General features: G+C 43.9%; 1 protein-coding gene across 3 annotated transcripts in view; it reads left to right on the top strand.

Annotated features, from left to right (window-relative positions):
* The window catches only part of abcg4a (ATP-binding cassette, sub-family G (WHITE), member 4a), a 118,908-nt gene that overhangs the window by 55,160 nt on the left and 35,805 nt on the right, over nt 1-27,943 (top strand). For all 3 annotated transcript variants that reach the window (XM_068054048.1, XM_068054049.1, XM_068054050.1), the window contains exons 3-4: nt 25,367-25,484; nt 27,671-27,803. In XM_068054048.1, the coding sequence (XP_067910149.1) occupies nt 25,367-25,484; nt 27,671-27,803 (251 nt within the window). The remainder of the gene's footprint in view (nt 1-25,366; nt 25,485-27,670; nt 27,804-27,943) is intronic.

The raw sequence follows: 27,943 nt of genomic DNA, 5'->3' as shown, positions 1-27,943 counted from the left end.
GTTAACGCTGCTTCTCTCTCCACAGATGCTGCCTGACCTGCTGAGTATTTCCAGCACTTTGTTTTAATTCAGATTTCTGGCATCTGCAAAATTTTGCTATTATGCTATAAAAATGCAAGTCTTTTCTCTCCTCCTAACTCCTACACTTTTTTATTAGTAATTTTTTTACTTTCCAATAGCCGACTCATACGGCCCCTCAGTCTTTTTTTATCTCCGATTAAAGACAGTGTGTGTTTATATCTTCAGATAATTACATTCTGAAAGGAGGGAGCAGCTCAGTCACAAGCCCCTTTTGATTACCCATAGATGGCTGTTCCCCAAGGACAGTCAAGCTTCGATGAACCAGGTTGTGGTGATGATGCAATGGGGCTGCCAGTACAGTTACAGAAAGGTACCTAGTTTGGGATTGATATAGGGGGAAATTTGACTAAAATTTGGTTAGGGCCATTTGCATTGCAACTGAATAATAACCACTGTCTCATAAAGGAGGAAATCTTTTGCTCTGTGTGCACTTTCTAATTTTAATTAAACTGTCATTGTAACACTTCTAATTTAATTAAAATAAATTTTTTTGAAGTTTTATGCTCACAGCACTTTAGATCACCCGATAACTAATGTGCTCACCTTTTAGCTGCCTGCTGTTTGAGAACACGTGTGAGGAGAAGAAAAGTTTTCAAAAAATTTAGATAAAGCAACCAGAAATGCCCTTTTAAACCACACAGAATTTTGGGGGTAATTTTAATTTAACCCTGTGGGAAGTGGATGGAATCTGATTGTTTCCCCCCTCCCCCACCTCCCCACACCGTTTTTGCTCCGTGCCTAATTTCACTATCCAATGACTTCAGTAGAAAGTGAAGTTCTGTAGAGTGTAAAATGGCGGCTGTTTTGAGCCCATCAATTCCCCGCCAGGTAGATGGGGTTAAATTAACCCATTGGTTCACTGATGTCCTTTGGTGGAAGGAAACTTTCTGACCTTGCTCAGTCTGGCTTATATGTGACAGGAGTCCCACAACAATGTGGTTGACTGTTGACTGCCCTTTGAAGTGACCACTCAGTTTTTCTGAACCATTACAAGTCAAAAAGGCCTGGGCAATAAATGGCAGCCTTGCCAGTAATGGCTACATCCATACAATGAAAAACAACAAACTAATATTCCTTTACAGTGTTACAGAAATGTGGAACCCAGTTGCATATTGATCTGTGACTTGCTCAAAGCTCTGCAGTTTGGTACAAAAGGGAGGGCGAAGCATCCCACTCAGTGATGACGGTGCTAAACAAGCACATGCATTTCTTTCCTGCCTCAGGAATATTCTGTCAGCCTCAGTCCTGTGCGTAGTCACTGCCTCGTAGGCAAGGTGCAGCTGATGCGTAGCTACATGCTGAGCTTAAAGGAAGAAGCCACAAGAAGTGACAGCAAGCTGGGTTTACTGGCAGTCGTCGACCTGTAGTAACCTTCACTGCTGCAGAAGACAGCAGAGAGCTCTGCGTAGTTGACTGGTGAAATTTAGTGTCTGTTGGTGCAAGTCAACTACCGCAGTGCTAGTCTGTCCAAGATAAATAATGTTGCTATTTCATGTGTACAATTAATATTTTAAAAATTGAAGTTGGAATGCAAACAAATTCTTAAAAAGGATATCATCAATTTTTTTTTTCTCCTCAATTGGTCCCCTACAGATACTAATCCTTTGAATATTGATTCTCCACAGGTGCAGCATTAATATCTGTAGGGAAATCAATTGAGGAGAAAAAATTGACAATATCCTTTTTTAAGAATTTATTTGCATTCCATAGACATGGGTTTCCACAGCTGAACTTCAATTTTTAAAATATTAATTGCATACATTAAATAGCAACGTTATTTATCTTGGACAGACTAGCACTGCGGTAGTTGACTTGCACCAACAGACGTTAAATTTCACCAGTCGACTACGCAGAGCTCTCTGCTGTCTTCTGCAGCAGTGAGGGTTACTACAGGTCGACGACTGCCAGTAAACCCAGCTTGCTGTCACTTGTGGCTTCTTCCTTTTAAGCTCAGCATGTAACTGCGCGTCAGCTTCACGCTTCCTGTCGGGCAGTGACTACGGAGGCTGACAAATTCCTGAGGCGGGCAAGAAATGCATTTGCTTGTTTAGCACCGTCATCACTGAGTGAGATGCTTCGCCCTCCCTTTTGTACCAAACTGCAGAGCTTCGAGCAAGTCACAGATCAATATGCAACTGGGTTCCACATTTCTGTAACACTGTAAAGGAATATTAGTTTGTTGTTTTTCATTGCAAGGATGTATCCATCGCTGGCAAGGCTGCCATTTGCCCACGTCTTTTTGACTTGTAATGGTTTATAAAAACTGAGTGGTCACTTCAAAGGACAGTCAACACACAACCACACTGTTGTGGGACTCCTGTCACACACATATGTACTTATTGGTCATTATTTGTATAAAAATTTAGACACTGAGTGCTAGAGTTTTGTTCATTGTTCAACCACAGAGTTAATAAATTTGAAACAAAATGCTCTTCTCATTAATAATGATCATGGAGCTACTGCATTGATGTAAAAATCCATCTAGTTCCCCTAATGTCCCCCAGGTAGGAAATCTGCTGTCCTTACCTGGTCTGGCCTACATGTGACTGTAGATCCACAGAAATTCGTTTGACTCTGAACTGTCCTCTGAAATGGTCTAGCAAACTTACTACCTTCTCAAAAGCAATTGGGGATGGGCAATAAATGCTGGTCTAGCCAGCGACACCCACATCCCAAGCAAGATTTTTGAAAAAAAAAAGAATCTCAGCCAAGTTTGATCCTGCTCTCACTTTGTCAGTAGCATGCATTTTACAACAGCAGTCATTTTAAGATCGAGATGAAGGCCCGGAACCCTGGCTGATTTGTCTTCTTGCTAGTCTAGGGACACTATGACCACTTATAGTGCTGGAGGTGCTACCTCAGCACAAGGCTAAGGATTAAATTTGGGGTAATCTAGTGTTGCACTGTTACCCATTGGATCATCAGGAGCTAAACTATCCTAATCTGAGGAAGAGTGGGATACCAGCGTCCCGTGACAGTTGTGGTATATGCTATGGTGTCACACAGTTAATAAAGGATGTACACAAAGTGTGAAAAAAAAATGACGAGCTGGTTTGAGTAAACAGATCACTTTCATGGAAGGACTGCACTAAATCGTGCTGGGTTGAGTGCTCAGAAGTGCATGTATCAGTTCAATGTAGGCCTTGTAACGGTGTAATAAGCAACTTTAGATTGTCCTGGAACATTGTTTAACTGAAAAAGCCACAACCATGAAAGAAAAAAACCTTGCACTTCTGTAGCACCATTCATATCCTAAAGTTCTTTACAGCTAATGAAATACTTTTTGAAGTGTAGTCACTATTGCAATGTAAGGACAGTAGTGGTGAGTGTTTTAATCAATGCGCAGTGTGTTGGCAGAGGGTTGGCATGATAAAGTGGGTAGATACAGTTTCTCCTGCATCCTGATCACAGAATCACAGAATAATACAGTGCAGAAGAGACCCTTCGGCCCATCGAGTCTGCACTGATGCATTAAAGTCACCTGACCTGTCTACCTAATCTCATTTGCCAACACTTGGCCCATAGCCTTGAATATACTTTTTAAAGGTTGTGAGGCAACCTGCCTCTACCACCCACCCAGGCAGTGCATTCCAGACCGTCACCACCCTCTGGGTAAAAAAAGTTCTTCCTCAAATCCCCCTGAAACCTCCTGCCCGTCACCTTAAACTTGTGTTCTCCTCGTAACTGACCCTTCAACTAAGGGGAACAGCTGCTCCCTATCCACCCTGTCCATGCCCCTCATAATCTTGTACTCCTCGATCAGGTCACCCCTCAGTCTTCTCTGCTCCAGTGAAAACAACCCAAGCCTATCCAACCTCTCTTCATAGCTTAAATGTTCCATCCCAGACAACATCCTGGTGAATCGCCTCTGCACCCCCTCCAGTGCAATCACATCCTTCCTATAATGTGGCGACCAGAATTGCACACGGTACTCCAGCTGTGGCCTTACCAAAGTTCTATACAACTCCAACATGACCTCCCTGCTTTTGTAATCTGTGCCTTGATTGATAAAGGCAAGTGTCCCATATGCCTTTTTCACCACCCTTCTGCCTCCAGAGATCTATGGACAAACACGCCAAGGTCCCTTTGTTCCTCGGAACTTCCCAGTGTCAGGCCATTCATTGAATACTTCCGTGTCACATTACTCCTTGCAAAGTGTATGACCTCACACTTTTCAGGGTTAAATTCCATCTGCCACTTTTCTGCCCATTTGACCAACCCGTCTATATCTTCCTGTAACCCAAGACACTCAACCTCACTGTTAACCACTCGGCCAATCTTTGTGTCATCCGCGCACTTACTGATCCTACCCCCCACATAGTCATCTATGTCATTTATATAAATGACAAACAATAGGGGACCCAGCACAGATCCCTGTGGTACACCACTGGACACTGGCTTCCAGTCACTAAAACAGCCGTCTGTCATCACTCTCTGTCTCCTACAGCTAAGCCAATTTTGAATCCACCTTATCAAGTTACCCTGCATCCCATGTGCATTTGCTTTCTTGATAAGTCTCCCATGTGGGACCTTGTCAAAGGCTTTGCTGAAATCCATATAAACTACATCAACTGCACTACCCTCATCTACACACCTGGTCACATGTTCAAAAACTTCAATCAGGTTTGTTAGGCATGACCTCCCTCTGACAAAGCCATGCTGACCATTCCTAATCAAATTTTGCCTCTCCAAGTGGAGATAGATTCTCTCCTTCAGAATTTTCTCCAATAGTTTCTCTACCACTGACGTGAGACTCACTAGTCTGTAGTTCCCTGGCTTATCTCCACAACCTTTCTTAAATAATGGGACCACATTAGCTGTTCTCCAGTCCTCTGGCACCTCCCCCGTGGCCAGAGAGGAATTGAAAATTTGGGGCAGAGCTCCTGCAATCTCCACCCTCGCCTCCCACAGCATCCTGGGACACAAATTGTCCGGACCTGGAGATTTGTCCACTTTTAAGCCTTCCAAAGCCTCCAATACCTTGTCACTCCCTCTGACAATTTGCTCAAGAACCTCACAGTCTCTCTCTCTCTAAGTTCCATATCTACATCCTCATTCTCTTGGGTGAAGACAGATGTGAAGTATTCGTTCAACACCCTACCAATGTCCTCTGGCTCCACCCACAGATTTCCACCTTGGTCCCTAATGGGTCCTACTCTTTCCCTGGTTATCCTCTTCCCATTGATATACTTATAGAATATCTTGGGATTTTCCCTACTTTTACCAGCCAGAGCTTTCTCATATCCCCTCTTTGCTCTCCTAATTGCTTTCTTAAGCTCCATCCTACACTTTCTGTACTCCACTAATGCTTCCGTTGATTTGCTCTCCTTGTATTTGCTAAAAGCCTCTCTTTTTTTCCTTCTCATTGTACCCTGAATGATTCTGGTCATCCATGGTTCTTTGGGCTTGTTGCTCCTACCTAGTACCCTAGAGGGAACATGTTGGGCCTGTACCTTCCCCATTTCCTTTTTGAATGCCCCCCACTGCTCTTCTGTAGATTTCCCGACTCTTTCCTGTCTACCTTGCCAGATCCTGCCTTATTTTACTAAAATTCACTCTCCCCCAATCCAAAACCATTTTTTTGCAACTTGTCTGTTTCTTTCTCCATAACAAGCTTAAATTGTGCCATGTTATGGTCGCTATCACCAAAATGCTCCCCCACCAACACATCAGCCACCTGTTGGGCTTAATTCCCCAGAATTAGGTCCAGCACTGCACCCTCCCTTGTTGGATTCTCTACATATTGAGCTAAAAGGTTCTCCTGTATACATTTTAAGAACTCCACTCCATCTAAGCCCTTAACACGACGACCGAAAGTTGAAATCACCTAATATATTTACCTTATTATTATTTTTACACACCTCCGCGAATTCCGCACGTATTTGCTCCTCAATTTCCCGCTGACTATCTGGGGGTCTATAATAACCACCTAGCAATGTGGCTGTCCTTTTTTTATTCCTAAACTTTACCCATAAAGCTTCATTTGATGTCCCCTCCAAGATATCATCTCTCCTTACTGCAGTAACTGACTCCTTAACTAATATTGCAATGCCCCCTCCTCTTTTACCCCCTCTTCTGTCTCGCCTGAAGATTCTATATCCCAGGATATTGAGCTGCCAATCCTGCCCCTCCCTCAACCATGTCTCCGTGATGGCAACTATATCACAATTCCACGTGTCAATCTTTGCCCTTAACTCATCCGTTTTACCTGTAATAATCCTGGCATTAAAGTAGAGGCCATCCATCCTGGTCTTACTCCCTTGAAACTTACTTCCGCTGTATTCCCTCTGACTTGTTTGCTTTCCTGTGTTTAGCTGTGTCCCTATTGTGCTCGGAGTCTGCATCCCCTCCCCCTGCCAAATTAGTTTAAACTCCTCCCAACAGCATTAGCAAACCCACCAGCAAGGATGTTAGTCCCCCTCTGGTTCAGATGTAGACCGTCCCGCTTGTACAGGTCCCACCTTCCCCACAAACGATCCCAGTCGTCCAGGAATCTAAAACCTCCCTCCTGCACCAACTCTTAGCCGCGCATTCATCTGTGCTATTCTCCTATTTCAGTACTCGCTAGCATATGGCACTGGGAATAATCCAGAGATTACAACCTGAGAGGTCCTGCTTTTTAGTCTACTGCCTAACTCCCTGAATTCTTGATGCAAGACCTCATCCCTCTTTCTACCTATGTCATTAGTACCAACATGTACCATGACCTCTGCCTTATCACCCTCCCCCTTCAGGATGCCCTGCAGCCGTTCAGTGACATCCCAGACCCTGGCACCAGGGAGGCATCACACCATCCTGGAGTCACGTTGACAGCCACAGTAGCGCCTATCTGTTCCCCTGACTATAGAATCCCCTATTACTATTGCTCTTCCTCTCTTTCCCCCTTCCTGTGCAGACAGGCTGCTTGTGGTGCCAGAAGCTTGGCTCTGTCCGCACTCCCTGGAGGAATCAGCCTCCAAAATGGAATACCGATTTGCAAGCAGGACCCCAGGGGACTCCTGAACTACCTGCCTGTTTCTCTTGGACTGCCTGGTGGTCACCCATTCCCTTCCTTAAGTCCCTTCAGCTGCGGTGTGACCACCTCTCTAAACGTGCTATCCACGATGCTCTCAGACTCGCGGATGCTCCACAGTGTTTCCAGCCGCCATTCCAGCTCTGAAACCTGAGCTTCCAGGAGCTGCAGCTGGACACGCTTCCGGCACACATGTTGGGCCTAGGGACTGGAAATGTTCCCGGATTCCCACATGCAGCAAGAGGAGCAAACCACGGCTTTAAGCTCTCCTGCCATGACTAAACCCTTTAAATTTAAAACTTTAGAAGACTATTATAATAAAAAAATAAATCAACTAAGTCCAACTAAAACAATGACTTACAATTCAATCCAGTTTGAAAAATACCCACCAGACTTACTCACCAGTCAGCTGTGCTCTTTGGAAACTCTCGGCTCCCCTCACGCTCTTTGAGGACAGGTAGGAAATGAAAGGAGCCCCTCGCTCCCTCCTCACTTAACTCCCTCAGTCACAAAACTCCCACTTTAGCACTCTAATGCAGCCCCAAGTCAGCACTCCGGTGCAAACGAAGTCAGTCTCGTTTTCTGTATCAGTGATTGTGGTGGTGGGGGCAGGTTGTCCCCCTGTGTGAAAAAAGGAAGTTTCAGACAGTGACTCGATGCCCTCCGAAATTGCCCAGGAGGCATTTTACTCCCTTTTATATTCCAACATTGTTGTTTGGTAGATGCAAATATTCGTGGCAGTACTATAATGTATCTGAGGTGCTATTGCTACCAGGAGAGGGGAGGAGAATCAACGATATGTGTCGTCTCCTCTTGTCTGACTAGAAACAGATTTCCACTGGTATAGAATCACATTACTGACCTTACACAGGGAGTGTGCGACAGTTTAAGATGAAAGTCATAATTGTGTTGTCCTTCCCCTGGGAGGGTCAGTTTGGCTCCGTTGGTAGCACTCTCCTCTCTTGAGTCATTGAGTCAGAAAGTAGTACATTTTAAGCCCCACAGTAACCTCTGATAACATTCCGACAGAGTACTGAGGGAGCACTGCATTATCAGAACCGCTGCCCTTTCCATTAGATATAATCTGAGGTCTTGATTGTTCAGGCATATGTTAAAAGCTGTAATGTAATGACAATGAGGTAGATGTTCTGTAACGATGCAATGAAATGGTGAACCTATATTTACAGTCAAAGCAGCAGTAGCCCCAGCCTACTGTGGAATTGCTTTGACTTGAAGTAGTCATTTTATGTAAAGGGGGCGTTGAGTGTTGCAAAAGCAAAGTCCTGGGTCTAGATTTCCTGTCTTGTTCCAGAGACTTATAGCTTTAAATAGGTATGCAATCTGCCTCCTATAAAAACAAAAGCAATCAATTCTGACAAAAAGTCATCATTGACCTGAAACATTAATTTGGTTTCTCTTTCCACAGATGTTGCTTGACCTGCTGAGTGTTTCCAACATTTTTCTGTTTTTATTTCAGATTTCCAGCATCTGCAGTATTTTACTTTTGTCCCAGGTTTATCTGTTCCAGTGGTTCACCAATCCGTCTCATTGAAAAACTATGGGCGCAGTGTTATTAATTGCAATCAGTTACATTTCTGCCAATATGCCACTTGATTGAAATGTAACTGGAGTTAGTGATTTTTATTTTGCACCCAATTCTGGCCCCTGCCGTCCCTTGAATTGTGTCGAAAATCAAAAATATTATTCCAATAGCTCAATGGATAAATGTGCAACAGGACGTGGCACTGAGCTTTGTCAGACTGGAAAGTTCCAACTTCATTCACCCGTTGATGCTGAGTTAGCTACTTCTCACCTTTATTGAATCAGGGCCACTGATTCAACTATCTGGTCAATGTGCTTTGCATGCTGGTGATAACATAAATCCATAGGGCAATAATTGGGGCATGACAATTTGTCTCAATGTTTCTAGGTTAAGAAGGGGTGTTTTTTTTTTAAATTCTTTCATGGGATGTGGGCGTCACAGGCAAGGCCAGCATTTGTTGCCCATCCCTAATTGCCCTCGACAACTGAGTGTCTTGCTAGGCCATTTCAGAGGGCAGTTGAGAGTCACCCACATTGCTGTAGGACTGGAGTCACATGTAGGCCAGACCAAGTACGGACAGCAGATTTCCTTCCCTAAAGGACATTAGTGAACCAGATGGGGTTTTACGACAATCGATAGTCTCACTAATGGTGTCTCAAATAGCTTTCAATTCCAGATTTTAATTAATTGAATCTATGTTCCACCAGTTGCCATGGTGGGATTTGAACTCATGTCCCCAGGGCATTAGCCTGTCTCTCTGGATTATTAGTTCAATGACATTAACACTATGCTACCACCTCCCCGTCAGAAGGTTCCCGCTCCTGATCCTTAACCAGTGATTTCTCCAGCATTGAATGTGTCCATCGATTTTCTGTCTGTCTGGTGGAGACATGATAATTTTAGGTTGTGATCCTCCCCAATTGTGAAGAAAACCGGGGGAGTTCCCCTGCTCTCCCCCAGCACCTCCCCCATCACCCCCCCCCCTCCCCAAAACCAGTGTCATGGTCAACATTTATCTCTCAACGAACACTTGAAATCGATGATCTGGTCATTTATTTCATTCCTGTATGTGGGAGCTTGCGATGTGCAAATTGGCTGCTGCATTTTCCCCACATTGCAACAGTTCATAAGAACTTCATTGGGTGTAAAGCTCTTTGGGGCATCCCGAGGTCATGAAAAGCACTATAGAAATGAAAGTTTTTTTTTACATAGTCAGATATCCTGCTACCACTCCCACATGAAGAATGGTCACCTGGGCAAGGTACTGGTGGGTCTCTGATATACCAGCAACTTCAGAGGGATGAGGCAAGAAAAGGACAGAAAACTGGTTTTAAAAACACAGTTCCTCTTCTCTTTAAACTACGGTGGGAATGTTACGCCACCCCAAGGAGCCGGATGGTGGCGGGGGGTGGTTTAAAATGGAGCACGGGGCTCCGGGAGGCCTTCCCGATCTGCTCCCGCCTCCGTCCCACTTTACGTAGGACATTGGGGGCGGGGGGGGCGGCGAAAAATGGGCCACTCGCCCCAGGACAATCAAGGCCCTTAAGTTGCCAATTAATGGGCTTTGCCCGTCTCCACGTGGATTTTACCCATGGCAAGCGAGCGTCCTGGAGCCAGGAAAGGCAGCCAGGTAAAAGCTGGCGGCCTCTCAGCGCCCTGGGGGTGGGCCCTGAAAATCGGGCACAGGCTGTCAGATTGAGGGCTGCGTCCGCTTGCCCAACCTCCCCCAGGACCCAACATTCCCCCCCCCCCCCCCCCCCCCCCGCCCCACTTCCACACCAAACAACCACCCTTGCCTTGCCGGGGCCCGACCAATTACCCCCAGTAAAGCAACCAAAACCCACCTGAAATCCCGGCTCCATGTCCATCTGCCATCGGCTGGGCTGCAGTCCCAGCAGTAGCCACCACTCCTGGTGGCGCTGCTGTGACTAAGAGCTGCTGGCCCGCTGATTGGCTGGCCGCTCAATGAGGCGGGACTTCTTCCCTCAAGCTGGTGGAAGTCCCGCCTCAGAACAATTTAAGCCTGGGGACCTGGAAAACGCAGATCGGATCCCCAGGCGAGGCAGAAGCGGGTTCGCCACCGACATTTATGTCGGTCGCCAATTCCCGTCTGCCCAACGTAAATTTCAGCCCTACAAGTCAGCTCTAGAATGTTTAAAAAAAAAACAAGGAACCGGGGTGGAGGAGAAAGCGTAAACAGTCCTGTCGTCTTGGTCTCAGCCTTTCTAGAACGAGTGACCTTGCAGTAAAACAGGTGATAGATGGGAGAAAAATCAATTGTTGTTTGATCACAAATTAAAACTTGTAGGGGGAGTGTATCCCACTGAATTTTTTACAAAAATTGAGTTGTCTGAGTGAAGGATCAATGCCAAGGTTGCCAACTCTGTTTTGACATTCCTGGAGGTTTCATCACAAGACCTGTAAGCTTCCTAAAGCTTCACGTCTGCGACATCATGAATGGGCCAAATTGGTACAATATTCCACTTCCTTAAACTATATTCCTTTGAATACATTTTCCCTGAAATTCCGTGGCCTCCTGCCAAATCGAAGGTAGCCTTGCAGAAGTTCAGGGCTTTTTTACAAAAAGAGGGTAGAAAGGCTCATACGTCCAGAAGCATCTCCAAGCTCTAGAAGCTTCCCTAATAGAAATAATAGTCCATTGTCAATGCACTCCAGCAGAAGCTGATTTGAGAGTTATCCCATGGATGCTATTCCTTGACTTTTTTTCTAGACTGTACCATTCTCCTGTGTTTCTTTAATAGTAGCGTATGCCGTTTTGATAGATTGGATAAAGAGAAACTGTTCCCACTGGCAGAAGGGTCGGTAACCAGAGGACATGGCTTCATGACAGTTGGCAAAAGAACCAGAGAGGAGATGGAGAGACTTTTTTTAATGCAACAAATTGTTATGATCTGGAATGTACTGCTGGAAAGGGCGGTGGGAGCAGATTCAGTAATAACTTTCAAAAGGGCATTGGATACATACATAAAAAAGGAAAAAAATTGCAGTGCTATGGGTGAAAGAGCATGGGAGTGGGACACAGGCACAATGGGCTGAATAGCCTCCTTCTGTGCTGCATGATTCAATACTTTTCCAGTCTGTTTCCCTCTATGTGCACTGCTGAAAGGTGCAGGTGCTTGATGCCAGTTTTCCACAGGTGCCTGCAGACCTCTGGGAGCTTTGCCATATGCGAGATGTGACTGAGTTATTCAAACATTCTCCATTAACAGAAGACATCATTATCTGAGTCCAATCCTGTACCTGTCCAACATCCACAGAGAGCAACGATCATTGGGAGCAATCAGGAGCAGGAACCCATGTTGATTTTTACTTTCCCCCTCCATATTCCCGGTCAGCACTCACACTGGTTGCAGTGACCTACACCTCCACAACCTTTGAGGTTTGCTAACCGTGCAGACTGAGGATCAAACCTGGAACCTTCTGATCTTTGGATTGGCAACAAGCCGTGAAATCTGTACATTATTTTCATCCCAATTTCTGCTAAGCAAGGACATATTTAACTTCTACCTCATTGCAGCACACAGAGGGTGGGTGGGGTGGGTATAGTTGTTACGTTCTGTGGCGACTTGCGTTTTCCAATCGGTGCTTGTCACTGAGCCTGTCATTTATTAACTCAGTGTTGTAAGAAAGAAAGACTTTAATTTATGTAGCACCTTTCACAACCTCGGGACATCCCAAAGCGATTTACAGCCGATGAAGTACTTTTGTAGTGTAATCACTGTTGTAGGAAAGACGGCAGCCAATTTGTACACAGCAAGATCCCACAAACAGCACTGTGATAATGAGCAAATAATCCATTTTGGTGCTGTTGGTTGAGGGAAAAATATTGGCCAGGATATAAGTGATAACTCCCCATTTCTTTGAAATAGTGTTGTGGGATTTTTATGTCCACCTGAGAGGGAAGACTCTGTTTATTGTCTTATCTCAGAGCAGGACTTAAAACAACTGACTCTGACTCAGAGGCTGAGAGTGCTACCACTGAGCCAGTGCTGACATGAACATAAAAACTGTTTGTGCTATTCACGGTACCCTCAGATCTTCCCATTTGAGGGCAGCAGCCCCTGCTATTTTTCACTCAGCTTTTGTTCCATATATGAGAACTGTAACTCATGGTTTATGGAGTAGTTCTCAATGGTGATGGGTTTTCGAGGCTAGTGCACCCTGTAATCACCTGCTGCAGTGACCAAGGCAACAGGACCCATATGGGGGCTACATTGTGTGATGCAACGGATTTCTTTCCAAATGATAGTCAGCTGCTTTATTAAATGGCTTCCAGATTTTAAAAAGTCAAGAGTAATGTTCCAATTGCTATTCCATGCCAAAATTACATAAATGTATGAACAAATTAATATTTCATTGCTGTTGAGCTAGTTAGGTCCCACTGATAGCTCAGCTGTGTTTGATAAAGCTTAGTATCCTGGCAGTCGTTCGTCTTCATTTCAGTTTTGCTCAATTATTAATGGGTGAAATCATCTTTTTCTTTTATCGTTAATATCAAAGTCGTCTTTAATGCTTTAAAGCATAAATTCTCCCTTTCCTGACTGGCTCCATTGGAACTTTCTTGCACCTTTTATCAGCCCCATTAAATGTATTGTCCCCATTCTTTGGCAGCTGTTGCTGAAGATTCAGTGATTCCCATTTACCCCTCCTAGATCCATCTTTTTGGTTCTTTACTTGATTCATTACCATCTCCTTTTGCCTACACCATCATCCCTTTTGTCATTAAATCACTCCTACCCACCCTATTAGAGACCTTCCCTTTTGTTCTTTCCTCCCCTCACTTTCCCTGCCTCTGTACTTGCTTAAAACCTGGTATACCTCTAACATTTTCCAGTTCTGATGAAAGGAACTGAAACTAAACTCTGTTTCTCTCTCCACATAGCGAGAAGGGAAATTAGGGATTGACAATAAATGCTGGCCTAGTCAGCAACGTCCGTATCCCAAGAACGAATAAAAACAAAGATGCTGCCTGACCTGCTGAATATTTTCAGCATTTTCTATTTTTATTTCAGATTTTCGGCATTCACAGTATTTTGCTTTTGTATCTGTGCCAGAAGCAAGCATGATGGGCCAACTGGGCATTTATTATTCTATATTGTGTTAAGGGTCATCAGTCAAAATTGCTTCCATAGAAATTAGTGAGAAGTTAGCTTCTTATTAAAAATATATATTTTTTTAATAAAGCAAATTCTATCAAGCAAGGGATAGAAATAAAAACACTGGGGTTATCAAATATAATTCGAATGCTATGATGGCAGAGTTAATGTGCTGGAGGGATGAGATTCAGTGGGCTGAGTGGACATTTTATCCTTGTCTTCCCTTATGTTGTTTTTATGTCACTATGAAAGTGCTTCTATTTTTAAATTTTTTTTGAGGACTCATATTTTAGAATTATGGACATTGGTTCATTTTGAAAAACTGAAAAGATTCCATGGATGTGTTTTTTTTTTTTACAAGGGTCACTGAGAGGTCTTGTTCTGCTGCAGAGATAGTAGAGGCATTGGTCACAATATACCAAAACTCACTGGATTCCGGTAGGGTAACAGCGGATTGGAAAACTGCTAATGTGACACCCCTATTCAAGAAAGGAGGGAGACAGAAAGCAGGAAACTACAGACCAGTTACCTTAACATCTGTCATTGGGAAAATGCTAGAGTCCATTATTAAGGAAGAAATAGCAGGACATTTAGAAAAACATAATGCAATCAAACAGAGTCAACATGGTTTTATGAAAGGAAAATCATGTTTGACAAATTTGTTAAGACTTCTTTGATATATATATATATATTTATTTATTTATATATAAGCAGAGTTGATAAAGGGGAACTGGTAGATGCAATGTATTTGGATTTTCAGAAGGTGTTCGATAAGGTGCCACATAAACGGTTATTACACAAAATAGGAGCTCAGGGTATTGGGGGTAAGGTGTTGGCAAGGATTGAGGATTGGCTAACAGACAGAAGGCAGAGAGTTGGGGGGTGAATGGGTCTTTTTCAGATTGGAAAGCTGTGACTAGTGGGGTGCCACAAGGATCGATCCTAGGGCCTCAACTATTTACTATCTATATTAATGACTTGGAGGAAGGAACAGAGTGTAGAGTATCCAAATTTGCTGACAATACAAAAATAGGAGGGAAGACATGTTGTGATGAGGACACAAAGAATCTGCAAAGGGATATAGATAGGTTAAGTGAATGGGCAAAAACTTGGCAGATGGTGTTCAATGTGGGAAAATGTGACATCATCCACTTTGGTAGGAAGAATAAAAAGGCAGATTATTATTTAGATGGAGAAAGACTACAAAATACTGCAGTACAGAGGGATCTGGGTGTTCTTGTACATGAAACACAAAAAAGTTAGCATGCAGGTGCAGCAAGTAATTAGGAAGGCAAATGGAATTTTGTCCTTTTATTGCTGGGAAGTCTTGTTACAACTGTTCAGGGTGTTGGTGAGGCCACACCTGGAGTACTGCGTACAGTTTTGGTGCTGTATTTAAGGAAGGATTTACTAGCATTGGAGGCAGTTCAAAAGAGGTTCACCAGGCTGATTACTGGAATAAAGGGGTTGTCTTATCAAGAACGGCTAAACAGGTTAGACCTCTGTTCTTAGACCCCTTAGAATCTTATATGTTTCAATAATATCACCTCTCATTCTTCTAAACTCCAATGAACAGAGGTCTAACCTGTTTAGCCGTTCTTGATACGACAACCTCTTCATTCCCAGGAATCAGCCTAGTGAACCTTTTCTGAACTGCCTCCAATGCTAATATATCCTTCCTCAAATACAGCCACCAAAGCTATACGCAGTACTCTGGCTTGACAGGGTAGCTGTTGAGAATATGTCTCCACTGGTGGGGGAATCTTGAACTAGGGGACATAGTTACAAAATAAGAGGGCACACATTTAAAACTGAGATGCAAAGGAATTTCTTCTCTGAGGGTGGTGAATCTCTGGAATTCTCTACCTCAGAGTTGTGGAGGCCAGGTCACTAATTATATTTAAGGAGGAGGTAGATAGATTTTTGAAATCTTGGAGTCGAGGGTTATGCGGAGCAGGCCCAAAAGAGGAGTTGAGGCCTAGGACAGATCAGCCATGATCTTATTGAATAGCGGAGCAGGCTCCAGGGGCTGAATGGCCTACTCCTGCACCTACTTCTTGTGTTCTTGTGAAAACAAACCTTTACTGGATGCCTCAAACTCAATAAACAGAAGAAACCTTGGTGACTTGGGGAAATTGTTTACAAGAAGTGACATGTCCAGATCTATGGTGTTCAGGAGGTTTCGCTTTTGGGATATCGTTTTGGTTCAGTTCGGACATGGACTGTTGTGAAGGCAATTGGGTTTGTAGCTTATGGAAAGAACACCCAGCTCCTCTTCCTCCACCTCTGTAAAAACCCTGTGAATCCAGTGTGTGAGAGCTTAAACCCCTGATGCCGCATTTCTCCGGAGAAGCACCTGGAAGGCTTGCTAGATCAATTCTAGATGCTGCCTGAAAAGAACTGCTCCAGAAAAGATCCCAGTGACCCGTCCACTTGTACACGGACACCAGACTGTGCGCCATTTTTGGGACACAACATATCTCGTCCTTTTCAAAATTAGCAAGAATTTGGCCAAAGTATTCTTTTTTGGCTTTTTTTTCCAAAAGACCTCTGCAGAGAGAATTTTTTTCTTTAACCACTGTGTGTGTGGGTGTATGAGTCTGTGTGTTGGGTATTTAAAAAGGGAGCTTTCATATTTCAATCTTTGTTAATGCTTTGCTTTGTTACTGGATAAGTCTTGTTTTATAATAAACTGATAATTTTGTTGTTTATTAAAGAAACCTGGTTGGTGTATTTTATTCTGGGATAAAGAGTAGGGTATATGATTGACCATATCGGTAACTGGGTAAACATTTTGATATATGTTGTGACCTGTGGAGAAGTGGAACTAGAGAAAGACTGTGCGCTTCTCCCACCTCGGTCGTAACAATGTTGTAATTTCTCTTGGATTTGGCCCTGATATTGCGTCTATCTTTGAACCAGGATATTAATGAAAATTCTTCTCAAGTCATTTCTTTAAAAATAATTTACTGTTTTTCTCCTCTTTAATGTTTATAGAAACTCCTCCCAGCAGCAAATACCTTACTAACACATGAGTCAGAATATCTGTAATCTACTTATTCACTAAAAGGCTGACATTTCATCCTGAGTTCTGATTTTTCATCCAAACAAATCGAGCCCTGATTACCTGTGGTTGTGTTTGTGTAACAACATTTTGACTTTGCGCCCTGAAAGGAATGCAGTGCTATCTTTGAAACCAAAACATACATTGTGCACTGCATGACATAAGACCCCTATCCCTATAAAATAGCATAATCTCTGACTTCGCAAGAGCCAGTTTTGTGTTTAACAGGCATTCATTCCACACCAGACATCAGCCATCAAAATGTTGCCTTTTAATTTCAGATGTAAAAGAAGCTTTAAGTAAAGGGAAGGCTATCCTTGACCTGCAACTTGGAACTTAGAAGCCCGTACAATTCCCCTTCAAATTACCTCAGCAATTTAAAGCCAAGTGCAGATATCTGGATTTTCCTGTTTAGAGCAGCAGCCCTTAACAGGGCAGACAAGTTGGCAACAACATATCAGAACAATGCTCCGGACTCCAGACTACCAACAAGCGATGCCATGCAAATCCATTTTTATAAGAGAATAAACAAGTGAGGTCTTTTGTACTGAAGATGGAATCACACGGGGTGCTAGATGGTCCTCTGTTCCTGCACCAGATCCTAAAAGGCAGATTTAGGCTGTTAAGGGAAATAAAAGCCTTTGAAGTTGTACTTGACATTTTATTTTACATTTAAATGTTCAAGTGTTTACAACACATTTTTCTGGAGCAGCTATACACTTTGCACCACACTCTGAGGAAGATGCATTGGGTTTGTTGTTGTGCTATATGTACACAGGAGGGTGGTTGGCAGTGAATAGTTACTAATTCGTTGTGGTTGGGCTGATGGAGATAAAGGACTCCTGCTCTTGCTCAGTTTGGTAGTTTGTTGAGCGTCTGTTATTCCTATTCAAAACAGCAAAAGCTCAAGAATACAAGCCAAATCTATCTCTACTTGAAATGAGCAGAGTTTCCATTCATTGTCACCTTGCTCTTTGGATGTAAAAGAGAATGTATTGTCCCTGTAAGGCTTGTATCATTTCATTTCTTTCACTTGACCATAACATCTTGCATCATCTGTAAACTCCAACTTGTTCAAAACCCAGCTGCCGTATTTTGTCTAAGCTCAGTCATACTTGCCCCTCATTCCACCTGCAATGACTTCCTGTCCGTTTGTCAGAGGATCAACTACTAAAATCCGCTTTCTCATCTTGAAATGCCTCCATGGGTTTGCCTCACCCTATCTCAGTAATCTTCTCCAGCCTTGTATTACCTGAGGGGGCTAGATAGACTAAGTACCAGTAGGATGTTTCCTCTTGTGGGGAAGATTAGAACTAGGGGACACAGTTTAAGAATATGAGGTCTCTCTCTTTTAAGACAGAGATGACGAGAACTATTTTCTCTGAGGGTTTTTGGTTTGTGGAATTCTCTTCTCCAGAAAGCAGTGAAGGCTGGGTCATTGAATTTATTCAAGGGTGTGTTAGATTTTTGTTAGATAAGGGAGTCCAGGGTTATGGGGGGCAGGCAGGAAAGTGGAGTTGAGACCACAACCAGGTCAGCCATGATCTTTATCGAATGGTGGAATGTCCTATGTTCCCATTTCCTACAGTCTTCCAATTCTGGCTTTTAGTGCATTTCCCTCCTTTAATCCATGGTTAGTACAGAACCTTCAGCTGCCTGTGTTCCCCTCCTCCCCCCACCCTATCAATCCAGTTTTCCTACATCTTTTGAAACCTTCTCAAAACCCAACTTTTTGTGACCAAGCTATCGATGACCCCTCCTCACTTCACATAACTTCTCAGTGTCCATTCCTTTTAATCCTATTGTTGTGTTTTTCCTCCTCCCCCCCCCCCCCCCCACTCGATTTTGAGGCATAAAGTCACTATATAAATGCAGGTTGTTAAGTCACTGAGTGCAATGCTTAGTCAAGATGTGCTTAGGTTCATTATTTTCTGTTAATAAGGTAGTGCTTAAAAGGCATTCCATTTTGCTAATGGAAAATTGAGGGCTTGAAGCTCCTTCCGTTCAATCTAAATCACAATAGTTAAGGTTTGCTATCTCATCTCTCAATGCCAATCCTTGGGACAGAACTGCTAGATTGCAAACATCACTATCCATGTCATAAATAACATTCCGAATAATGTAAGAGTTCTTGGGTGGAGCTCACCGCAACGGAAAAGACGTAATTGGACTTCTGTATCACATAGTCATGGATCAGCTCAAACACACAATAGTTTGATCATTTTATCTTCAAATGAATTTTCAATTCTTTCACGAGGGCAATAATGAATTTGCTGGTCAGTAACACACATCACTGCAGATCCTGACATGACCAGCCTATATTTTATTTTTTTAATTTTTATTTAGAGATACAGCACTGAAACAGGCCCTTTCGGCCCACCGAGTCTGTGCCAACCAACAACCACCCATTTATACTAACCCTACAGTAATCCCATATTCCCTACCACCTACCTACACTAGGGGCAATTTACAACAGCCAATTTACCTATCACCTGCAAGTCTTTGGCTGTGGGAGGAAACCGGAGCACCCGGCGAAAACCCACGCGGTCACAGGGAGAACTTGCAAACTCCACACAGGCAGTACCCAGAATTGAACCCAGGTCCCTGGAGCTGTGAGGCTGCGGTGCTAGCCACTGTGCCGCCCTAACCACAGCGCCACTGTGTCCACATTATTCCTCCTTCATCTTGTGGTTTTCACTGCCATGACCCGGGTTTGATTCCCAGTCAGGGAAACATATTTAGTCTTTGGAACTCTCTCCCTTAAAAGGCGGTGGAAGCAGAGTCATTGATTATTTTTAAGGCAGAGGTAGATGGATAGATTCTTGATAAGCAAGGGGGTGAAAGGTTCTTGAGGGTAGGTGCGAAAGTGGAGTGATCAGTTCAGCCATGAACTTATTGAATGGCAGAGCAAGCTTGAGGGGCCAAGTGTGGCCTACTCCTAATTCGTACAAACATTGGCTGGGATTCGATACCACATCCCCCTCCGCCCAAAGGGAGTGGGCTGGAAGGCAGGGGAAGTGTAAAATTGGTGGGATGATGGGTTTATTTGTGGTGATGTGGAATGTTGTTGGTAAATGGAACACATTCCACAATTTTTCACTTGGTTGAACTAAAACACATTCACAGGTCCAGTCGAGCATGAGTTAGGTGTAAGGTAAAGCATCACTATGAACTCTATAGCTGCAACACTTCCAATTGCACACAGATGCTCTCTGTTTACACTTTGCAATTCCCCAGCATAAATCCTCTGGAATCTTTTCTGTCCTTGTCACTCACCGGAAGAAATGTCCTGACCTGGTCTTGATTAAATTGCATCTAGGACAGTAAATAATGGGCTGTGAATTGAGAATTTTCGTGGGGACAAATCACTACTAAGTAAAGAAGGGGCTAAAATAAACAGCTTAACTTAAAATAGCAGACAGAGAAGGTTATAATATTTAGGAACTTGGGTACAGGAATAGGCCATTCAGCCACTCGAGCATTCTGTCAGACTGCAGCCTCCTGTGGCATCAGCAGCACGGCAGCTGTCTGGAGATGGCCTCCCAGCAGCAGGCTGGGGAGTGATAACGCTCCGGGAAGATTTTGAGGCCGCCGCCCCCACCCCCTCCCACTTTGCTTACCTGGCCACAGCTGCAGTCACAGCCTGCCGTTGGGAAGGGAGAACGTGGATGCCTCCACCCTGTGGAGGAACTTTACAGGCTGTTGAGAGGGCACCTCAGGGTGGAGGCATCCATGTTCCCCTTTCCCAACAGCGGCAGGCTGCAGGTCCTTCCGTGCTGGAGGGCCTCCTATTGGACCTCCAGCATCAACAGCCTTCCTGACATCCTTAAGTGGACTCTGAGTGCACCCTCTGGCCACTATGGCCAATCCAGGCAAAATCCATGTTTGGTGACCGCTCCCGAAACAGTGTGGGGTTGGGACCTGCATTTGACCCCAAGGTCAGGATCCTGACCCAAAATACAAAATCCTGCCCCGGCCTCGACAGCTTTTCGGAGGATAGAGATCCACATTTCCACTACCCAGTGTGTGAAGAACTGCTTCCTGGAGTCACCCTGCGTGGCCTAACTTTAATTTAATGTTCTCCTGCCTTGTTCTGGACTCCCCCCACCAGAGAGCATAGTTTCTCTCCCTTACCTACAGTATCAACTTCTTTAATCATCTTAATATGTTAATATATTCATTACTAATACTGGTGGGCAGCCATAAAGGCGGGGCTAAAGTGTGGCGAGTCGAAGAGACTTAGCAGTTGGCAGGAAAAAAGACAGAAGCGCAAGGGGAGAGCCAACTGTGTAACAGCCCCGACAAACAAATTTTTCTGCAGCACCTGTGGAAGAGCCTGTCACTCTAGAATTGGCCTTTATAGCCACTCCAGGCGCTGCTCCGCACACCACTGACCACCTCCAGGCGCTTACCCATTGTCTCTCGAGATAAGGAGGCCCAAAAGAAGTAATACCACACAGTACAATTGAAACCCCAAGATCACTTTAATAGCCTTGCCTATAAATGAAGATTACTGCCCAACAGTTTGCATTTTTTATACTGATGGACTGAGTAGGAATCACTCTCTTCCTTTTATCATTCCTTTCAAATTGCAGCTAAATGTTCTGACAGTAGATCAGTGACACATTGATGTCATCTACTTCCCATCTATGAAGTAATGGAGAAGCTACAGACATTAATCGACAAACAGGTCTGCTTCCACCCGGAGATTTTGTTCGCTGTTAACACCTAATTGAATCGTTCAAATTCTGTCCGATTTAAAGAGAGCAAAGTGTTTAACCACTAATCAGCAAGTCTGCCAGCTCGCTTCCATCAGCATAGAGTCATCAGTTTGCTGTTGGCCCTTAATTGCATTCTGAAAAATCAACAGCAGGTGTTGTATAGAAAATTCTTCCATAAATTAAGATCTTGAAATGAAACCTCATCAACAATTTGACTACTTTTGAAATGTGGACCTTTATCCCTCCTTCCTCCTCTGGGGACAGGACTTAAGCACACCCCTCCCCCTGCCCATCCCTCGCCCCCCCCCCCCCCAACCAGGCACCCCATGCTCGTGTTGTTAAAGTGTGAGCCTAGTTGATAAATATAGGTAGGCTCTTTGACTGTGGTATGCAGCACAGCTGAGCCAGATCCAGTCAATACCTGGACAGGTTTTTCCCTGTGGTCTTCTGAACCCCAAAGCCCGCAATGTGTGGGAAACAGTCATTCAATGTGATTTTCCTCGGAGTAGCCAGAGGGTGGACTCAACGTGCATTTGAGGATGGCGGGCGAGCACTTGATGCTGAAAGGTTAATTAGAGGCCTTGAAAGCAGCAGCATGATGCCATGGCAGGTAAGTGAGAGTAAGAAAAGTGCCCTCTCTCCAACTTTTTAAAATTTGAAATAAAAAACGGATTTTGTAGCCAGGCAAATCTCTACAGAGCAGCCTGCAACTGCTGCTGCACCTAAGTAGGCAGTGAGGCCTCTAAACCTGCCTGGAGCTCTGGCCCTCGCCACCTCTGGCAATCTGGAGGCTGACTGGAAAATCCCAGTCAGCCTCCTGCAGTTGGCTTTAAGTAGCTGTTAATTAGTTTAATTGCTGCCCTCTGCCTGCTGGTGGGTAGCCCTGCTGCACCCCCCCCCCCCACCCCCCATTCCGCCTCTGGGGAAAATGGCGCAGGGACAGGATGGAGCTGGGGAACCAGCACGCCTTGCTATTTTTAGCACCCGCCCTCTTTTGTTCCTGGTCCCTGTAGGGGGCTAAAAATTCAGCCCCTGATCTCGGTACAGAGAGAAGCACAGTTTGTTGATGGGATAGGGTTCAGTGCAGGAAACACTGGCTGATATTCCCCTTCCCCACCCCCTCCCCCACCCCCCCACCTCTAACTTAGCGATGTTGAGGCTGATTATAATACCCAAACTATCATATGGGTCAGCTAAAAACTGGACTTTGAAACTACCAAAAGAGCCGTCAGGACAGGGCAGCTGGTAGCAAGTAACAGGAAAAGGCATTCTGGTTCTGACGGTGAGGGAGTAATATATTCTGCAATCTTCAACCAGAAACCATTTGGAGTATCACAAGTGTGATGACCCGGTGAGGCAGGGGTCTAGGGCTCCCCTCTCAGCCTTTGCCAGGGTTTAATTTTTGAAACACTGTTTTTAGTTTCCCCTCAGTGAATCCTTGTTCACTGCCCTCTAATTGTGATGGCAAAGAAATCAACCAGACAGATTTTCTTAGTTTTAAACAAGAACGGTGTAAGTTTGTTAATCTTAAAACTCTAATTCGGTTAAAACTACTAGAAATACACGATGCAACCATGCTAGCATGCATACACGAGAAACACATGCAAATAGAGACTGAGGAGGAGAAAGAAGGGGAAAGGTTTAAAGTAATAGCTGGAGTTCAGTTACTGGCTTTTGGGCTTGATGTAAAGTCTTTGATTGCAGTTATCTTGCAGTTCTCATTGGGGCCCAGTACACACTTTCAAACTTGTTTAGCTGCAGGAGTCTTATCTCTTGAGGTTTGAGTGGCTTTCGTGGATCCCTGGAACTCCGTGAGAGAGGGAGAGACCTTCCTTCTCTATTGTCTTCAAATTGCAGTCTTTTCTCCAATTGTTCTGTGAGCACAATTCAAACAACTCCAAGTTGGTCAGCAGGTTAGTCATGTGACTAGTTCCTTATTTGGAACAGCCTTTCCTGCAGCCTTTCCTGCAGTTTGTGGATTTCAAAGCTCTCGGTAGAGGGGGGTTGGGTGCTGTCTCTTACACAAACAAGATATGGATCATCACTGTTGCCCAGACCAATCTTTGTTAATTGAATCAGTGAGCAGTTCCATTGTCTCTCTCATTCAATTGTCCTTTAGAATGCAAAATGTGCAGCCATGTTTCAGTGGTCTTCTAAACCAAGTTATTTTTTCTGTCCAGTAACAGTTTAAAATTAATGTTCCATATGATATTAATATGCTTCATTTTGGCAGGTGTGGTCTTTGTCACCAGCGTAAAGCAATCGTGAAAGACTATTTTAGTTCAAATGTTAAGGTAGCCCACTGAATCATGTCTAGTGACAGCTGAGTACAAGGACATCTGACCCATCAACATTCCACTCTATATTACATGGTTGAGTTAGCAGCCTCCACACAATCCAAGAGGCTGTAAATTAGGGCAAAAAGCCCCAAAATGCTTTTCCTTACTGTAACAGCTTCTGAAAGGAGTGTTTATGATCTTGCAAGTCATTTTCAGCAATTTTGTAAACAAGAGTTTGCTTGATGGTGTTCCTGAAATCTGTAACCCAATAAATTGTGTAAAAGATAAATATATATAATTTAAAAAGAAAAATAGAGCTTTTTTTCTCTCTTTCTTCAATGTCTCTGTTCCCAGCCGAGTGGGCAAATGGGCAAATAGCCTATTTTGATAGTAATCTTCTAATCAATGCCTGAGGAAAATGACTGCATTTCAGTTTTTCCTCTCTAGTTGATATACTGCTTTTCCCCTTTAAAGGGGGTTGTATCTTCACCAAAATGTATTTGGCAAACTTCACAAGGAACGCCCTAGGTCAATTTCATTTTCATTGCGTCAAGCATAAGGGTTACAATAATAAAATGTCCACCATCGTTAAAGGAAGAAGCAAAATCTCTTTTGTTCAGACATCATTCAGCTGCCATGGGCATTCTGGTAATTGGTGACACAATTGGCAGTACCCGGGCTATCTTTGACTATGCCCAGGGCAGGAGGTCAAAAGAGCAAAGATTCAAGGTTTGTGAAAGGGAAATTTAGGGGTGATGCCAGGAGGAAGTATTCCTTCACACAGCCCAAACCACAGGAACTGTAACTGAAGCCAGGACACTGAACTCATTTAAGAATCCATCTACAGGCTGTAATGAGATACACCGGGGTTAGTAATCTGGAGTAAAGTACTTTGTCTGAACTGAAGTTTGTAGTCATGCAATCTCGCAACTTGTTTGAGGTAATTGCAATTAAAAACATCAAGGTGATGCACCACAGTGAAATGCCAACAAAGAAAAGAAAGATCTGCATTTATATAGTGCCTTTCACGACCTCAGGATGTCCCAAAGGACTTTAGACAATTAACTACTGGAGAAGTGTAGTTGCTGTTGCAGTTTCGGAAATTTGGCAGCCAGATCATTGGCTTTTTAGTGATGATGGATAAGGGAGAAATGTTGGCTAAACTAATGGGGGGAACTCCATTGCTGTTCTTTGAAAAGAGTCTTTCTTTTTAAATTCATTCATTGGAATGTGTGCATTGCTGGCAAGGCCAGAATTTATTGCCCGTCCACAGTGTATTTTGCACCCACCTGAGAGGGCATCCAGGGCCTCAGATTAACATCTCATCCAAAAGACATCAGCTCCGAGAGTGCAGCACTCCCTTCGTATTAAACAAGAGTGCTGGTCTACATTTTTGAGCTCAAGGGTGGACTTTCAAAACCGGGTTGGGAACCTGATGCCCGGATGATTTCCAGGTCCCAACCCGCAAGGTGATGCGATCTTCAAATGGTAATGCCCTAATTGGGCAGGAGGCAAATTCCTGTCACATATATTTAACTTTATCTTTTAGGGTACAAGACTCTCTTGAAATGCCTATCTGGAAGGTTCTGCAGTCGGGAGCTAATTGGGATTCTGGGTCCTTCAGGCGCTGGGAAGTCAACCTTCATGAACATTCTGGCAGGATACAGGTGAGTCACAAAAATAATAGTTCCTTATTACTATCGATTTGTGCATTCTTACACTGGTCTGTTTTTGAACAGAAGGAAGACAGCAAATTTTGTTCATGTCCTGCAGATAATCAATGATCCACTTTCCATATTTTAGACAGAGCATTAAACATTTCAGGGGCAAGACACCAAGTTTGGGTCAAACATCAAACGGTGATATAGAATAAGACGCTTTCCCACCTGCTGTGCACTGATGGTCCACAGTGTGTGCACAAACTCTCCATTGTAAAAACGTGTGCTCATACTTCTGCACCCAAACCTGCCGCAGACCTTGGGAATTGAACTGCATTGTGCTAATTTTAGGCACAGAACTGGTGCAGTGAGGCCCAATTTTTGTCCAAAATTGGGTCAGCCCATTTTTTCCAGGCATCATGCATAAAACAGCTGTTAGGTCTGTTAAATTAAATCAGGGGTCCAACGTTTGTTTTAGGTTCCTTTACAGAAATAGGACAGCGATGAGCAGGTCCGATATCATGCCTGTGGCCGCCAATAATGAGTACGTTTTTTTGAAAAAACAAATTTTGAAAGGAACCTTCCTGTGGAGCCAAGAGGAACAGCAGTGCTTCCTCAACTCAAAGGTCACGATCACTGCCCTTACCACCTCCCCCTGACTCCTGTTGTCCATTCCAACCCCAATCCTGACTCTTCCCTTTAGGCCATTGCTGGCGGTGTAAGTGGCTCAACATTAGTTCTGTTCAAACGTATGAGTGGCTTGTGGAGGCACAACATGGAAACCCCAATTCTGAGTCTGTTAATGTTGATTTTGGCCGATTAAAAACCTGGCCAAATGACTGTCGGCAGCCAACTTGGAACATGAAGAGAGTTGTAGTTGAACTGATCATTTCTCCCCACAGGGTTCACTGACTTTCCGCCTGGAGACGATCAGAAAGCTGATGCTTATTTTTCTTATCTCCCTATTCTAGGGGTGCAGAGATTAATATGAAACACCCTTCCGCCCCTCCACCTCAGTTTTTATTGCAGCTGAGACTCTGCATTAACCATAAATCAAACCTTGGCCTGAAAGGCTTACTACAGTGCCTAAGAAGGAACTTGGTGGGGTCTGAGGGAAAGCATTCCTCCTGGCTCACAAGCAGTGCTGTAAAGGCACTTACCTTCTCCCCAAAGCTGCTGGATTGCCTGAGGCCTGTGATAACAATGTTAAACCTGCAATGCTGGTTAAATCAGAGGCTGCCAGCCTCATTAAAATATTTCCATTGCCAACCTGCCTCCTGGAAGCATGTTGGCAGCCTGCCCCTTGTCCTGCCTCCATTAAACTCAGAAGTGGGTGGGATAACGGCAAGTTGGGTTCAGATTTCAGATTTTTGAAATTTTAACATCTGACCTGACCCCCCCAACCCACCCATTTGTGGGTGCTAAAATTCAGCCCAACAAGCCAAAACACAGATACCTCTATTTATATTACCAAGAATTAAAGCCCAATTCAGTCAACTGTACTTCCCCTTTAAATTCAAGCCTCTTTAGATGACTTCTAAAATCCATATTGCATAAATATATCATATCCATATAGCAGGAAGTTGAGTTATCATTATGTCGTGGCTGATGGGTTGGTTTTCGAATTAGAGGTGGTTTGGGTTTGATCAACTAGATCAAGTAATCTTTAAAAAGAGTCCAATCGTCTACTGGAATTGAAATGATTTGTGGGAGGTGGGGGTACCAGTATTAAGAAGGAAAGATTGAGCAGGCTGGGGCTCTTCTCTGTAGAAAAGAGAAGGCTGGGTGTGTCCTAATAGAGGCTTTTTAAAATTCTGAAAGAGTAGAAAAGATGTTTCCATGATGCAAAACCAGAACTAGGAACTCATAAATATAAGTTGGTCACTAATAAACCCAATAAGGAATTCGGGAAAAACTTCTTTACCCAGAGAGTGGTTAGAATATGGAACTCATTACCACATGGAGCCATTGAGGCAAACAGCATAGATGCTTTAAAGGGAAAATGAGATGAACACAAGAGAGAGAAGAGAATAGAATGAGATGTTGATGGGTTTACATGGAAGAAGGATGAGAGGAGGCTTGCGTGGACCCAGCATGGACTTGTTGGGTAGAACGGCCTGTTTCTGCACTGTACGTTGTAATAAAAATTGCCATTTTTGTTTATTTGTTTAACACTTCCTTCCTGCTCCATTTAGAAAAACAGGAATGAAAGGCCAGATCCTGGTGAATGGCCAGCCTCGGGATCTGCGGACGTTCAGGAAGATGTCTTGTTATATCATGCAAGATGACATGCTGCTCCCGCACCTCACCGTACTGGAAGCCATGATGGTATGTGTTTCAGCAGAGACACTCCATTTCACACGTGTCCCGCTATAACAGCAACTTGCATTTATATAGCACCTTTTAAGGTAGTAAAACTTCCCAAGGCACTTCACAGGAAGGTAATCAGACAAAAGAATTGACACTGG

The sequence above is a fragment of the Heterodontus francisci genome, chromosome 22 (genome assembly GCF_036365525.1).
Source record: "Heterodontus francisci isolate sHetFra1 chromosome 22, sHetFra1.hap1, whole genome shotgun sequence".
Taxonomy (NCBI): domain Eukaryota; kingdom Metazoa; phylum Chordata; class Chondrichthyes; order Heterodontiformes; family Heterodontidae; genus Heterodontus; species Heterodontus francisci.
The sequence above is the reverse complement of the archived record's forward strand: the minus strand, read 5'-3'. Positions and strand labels throughout refer to the sequence as shown.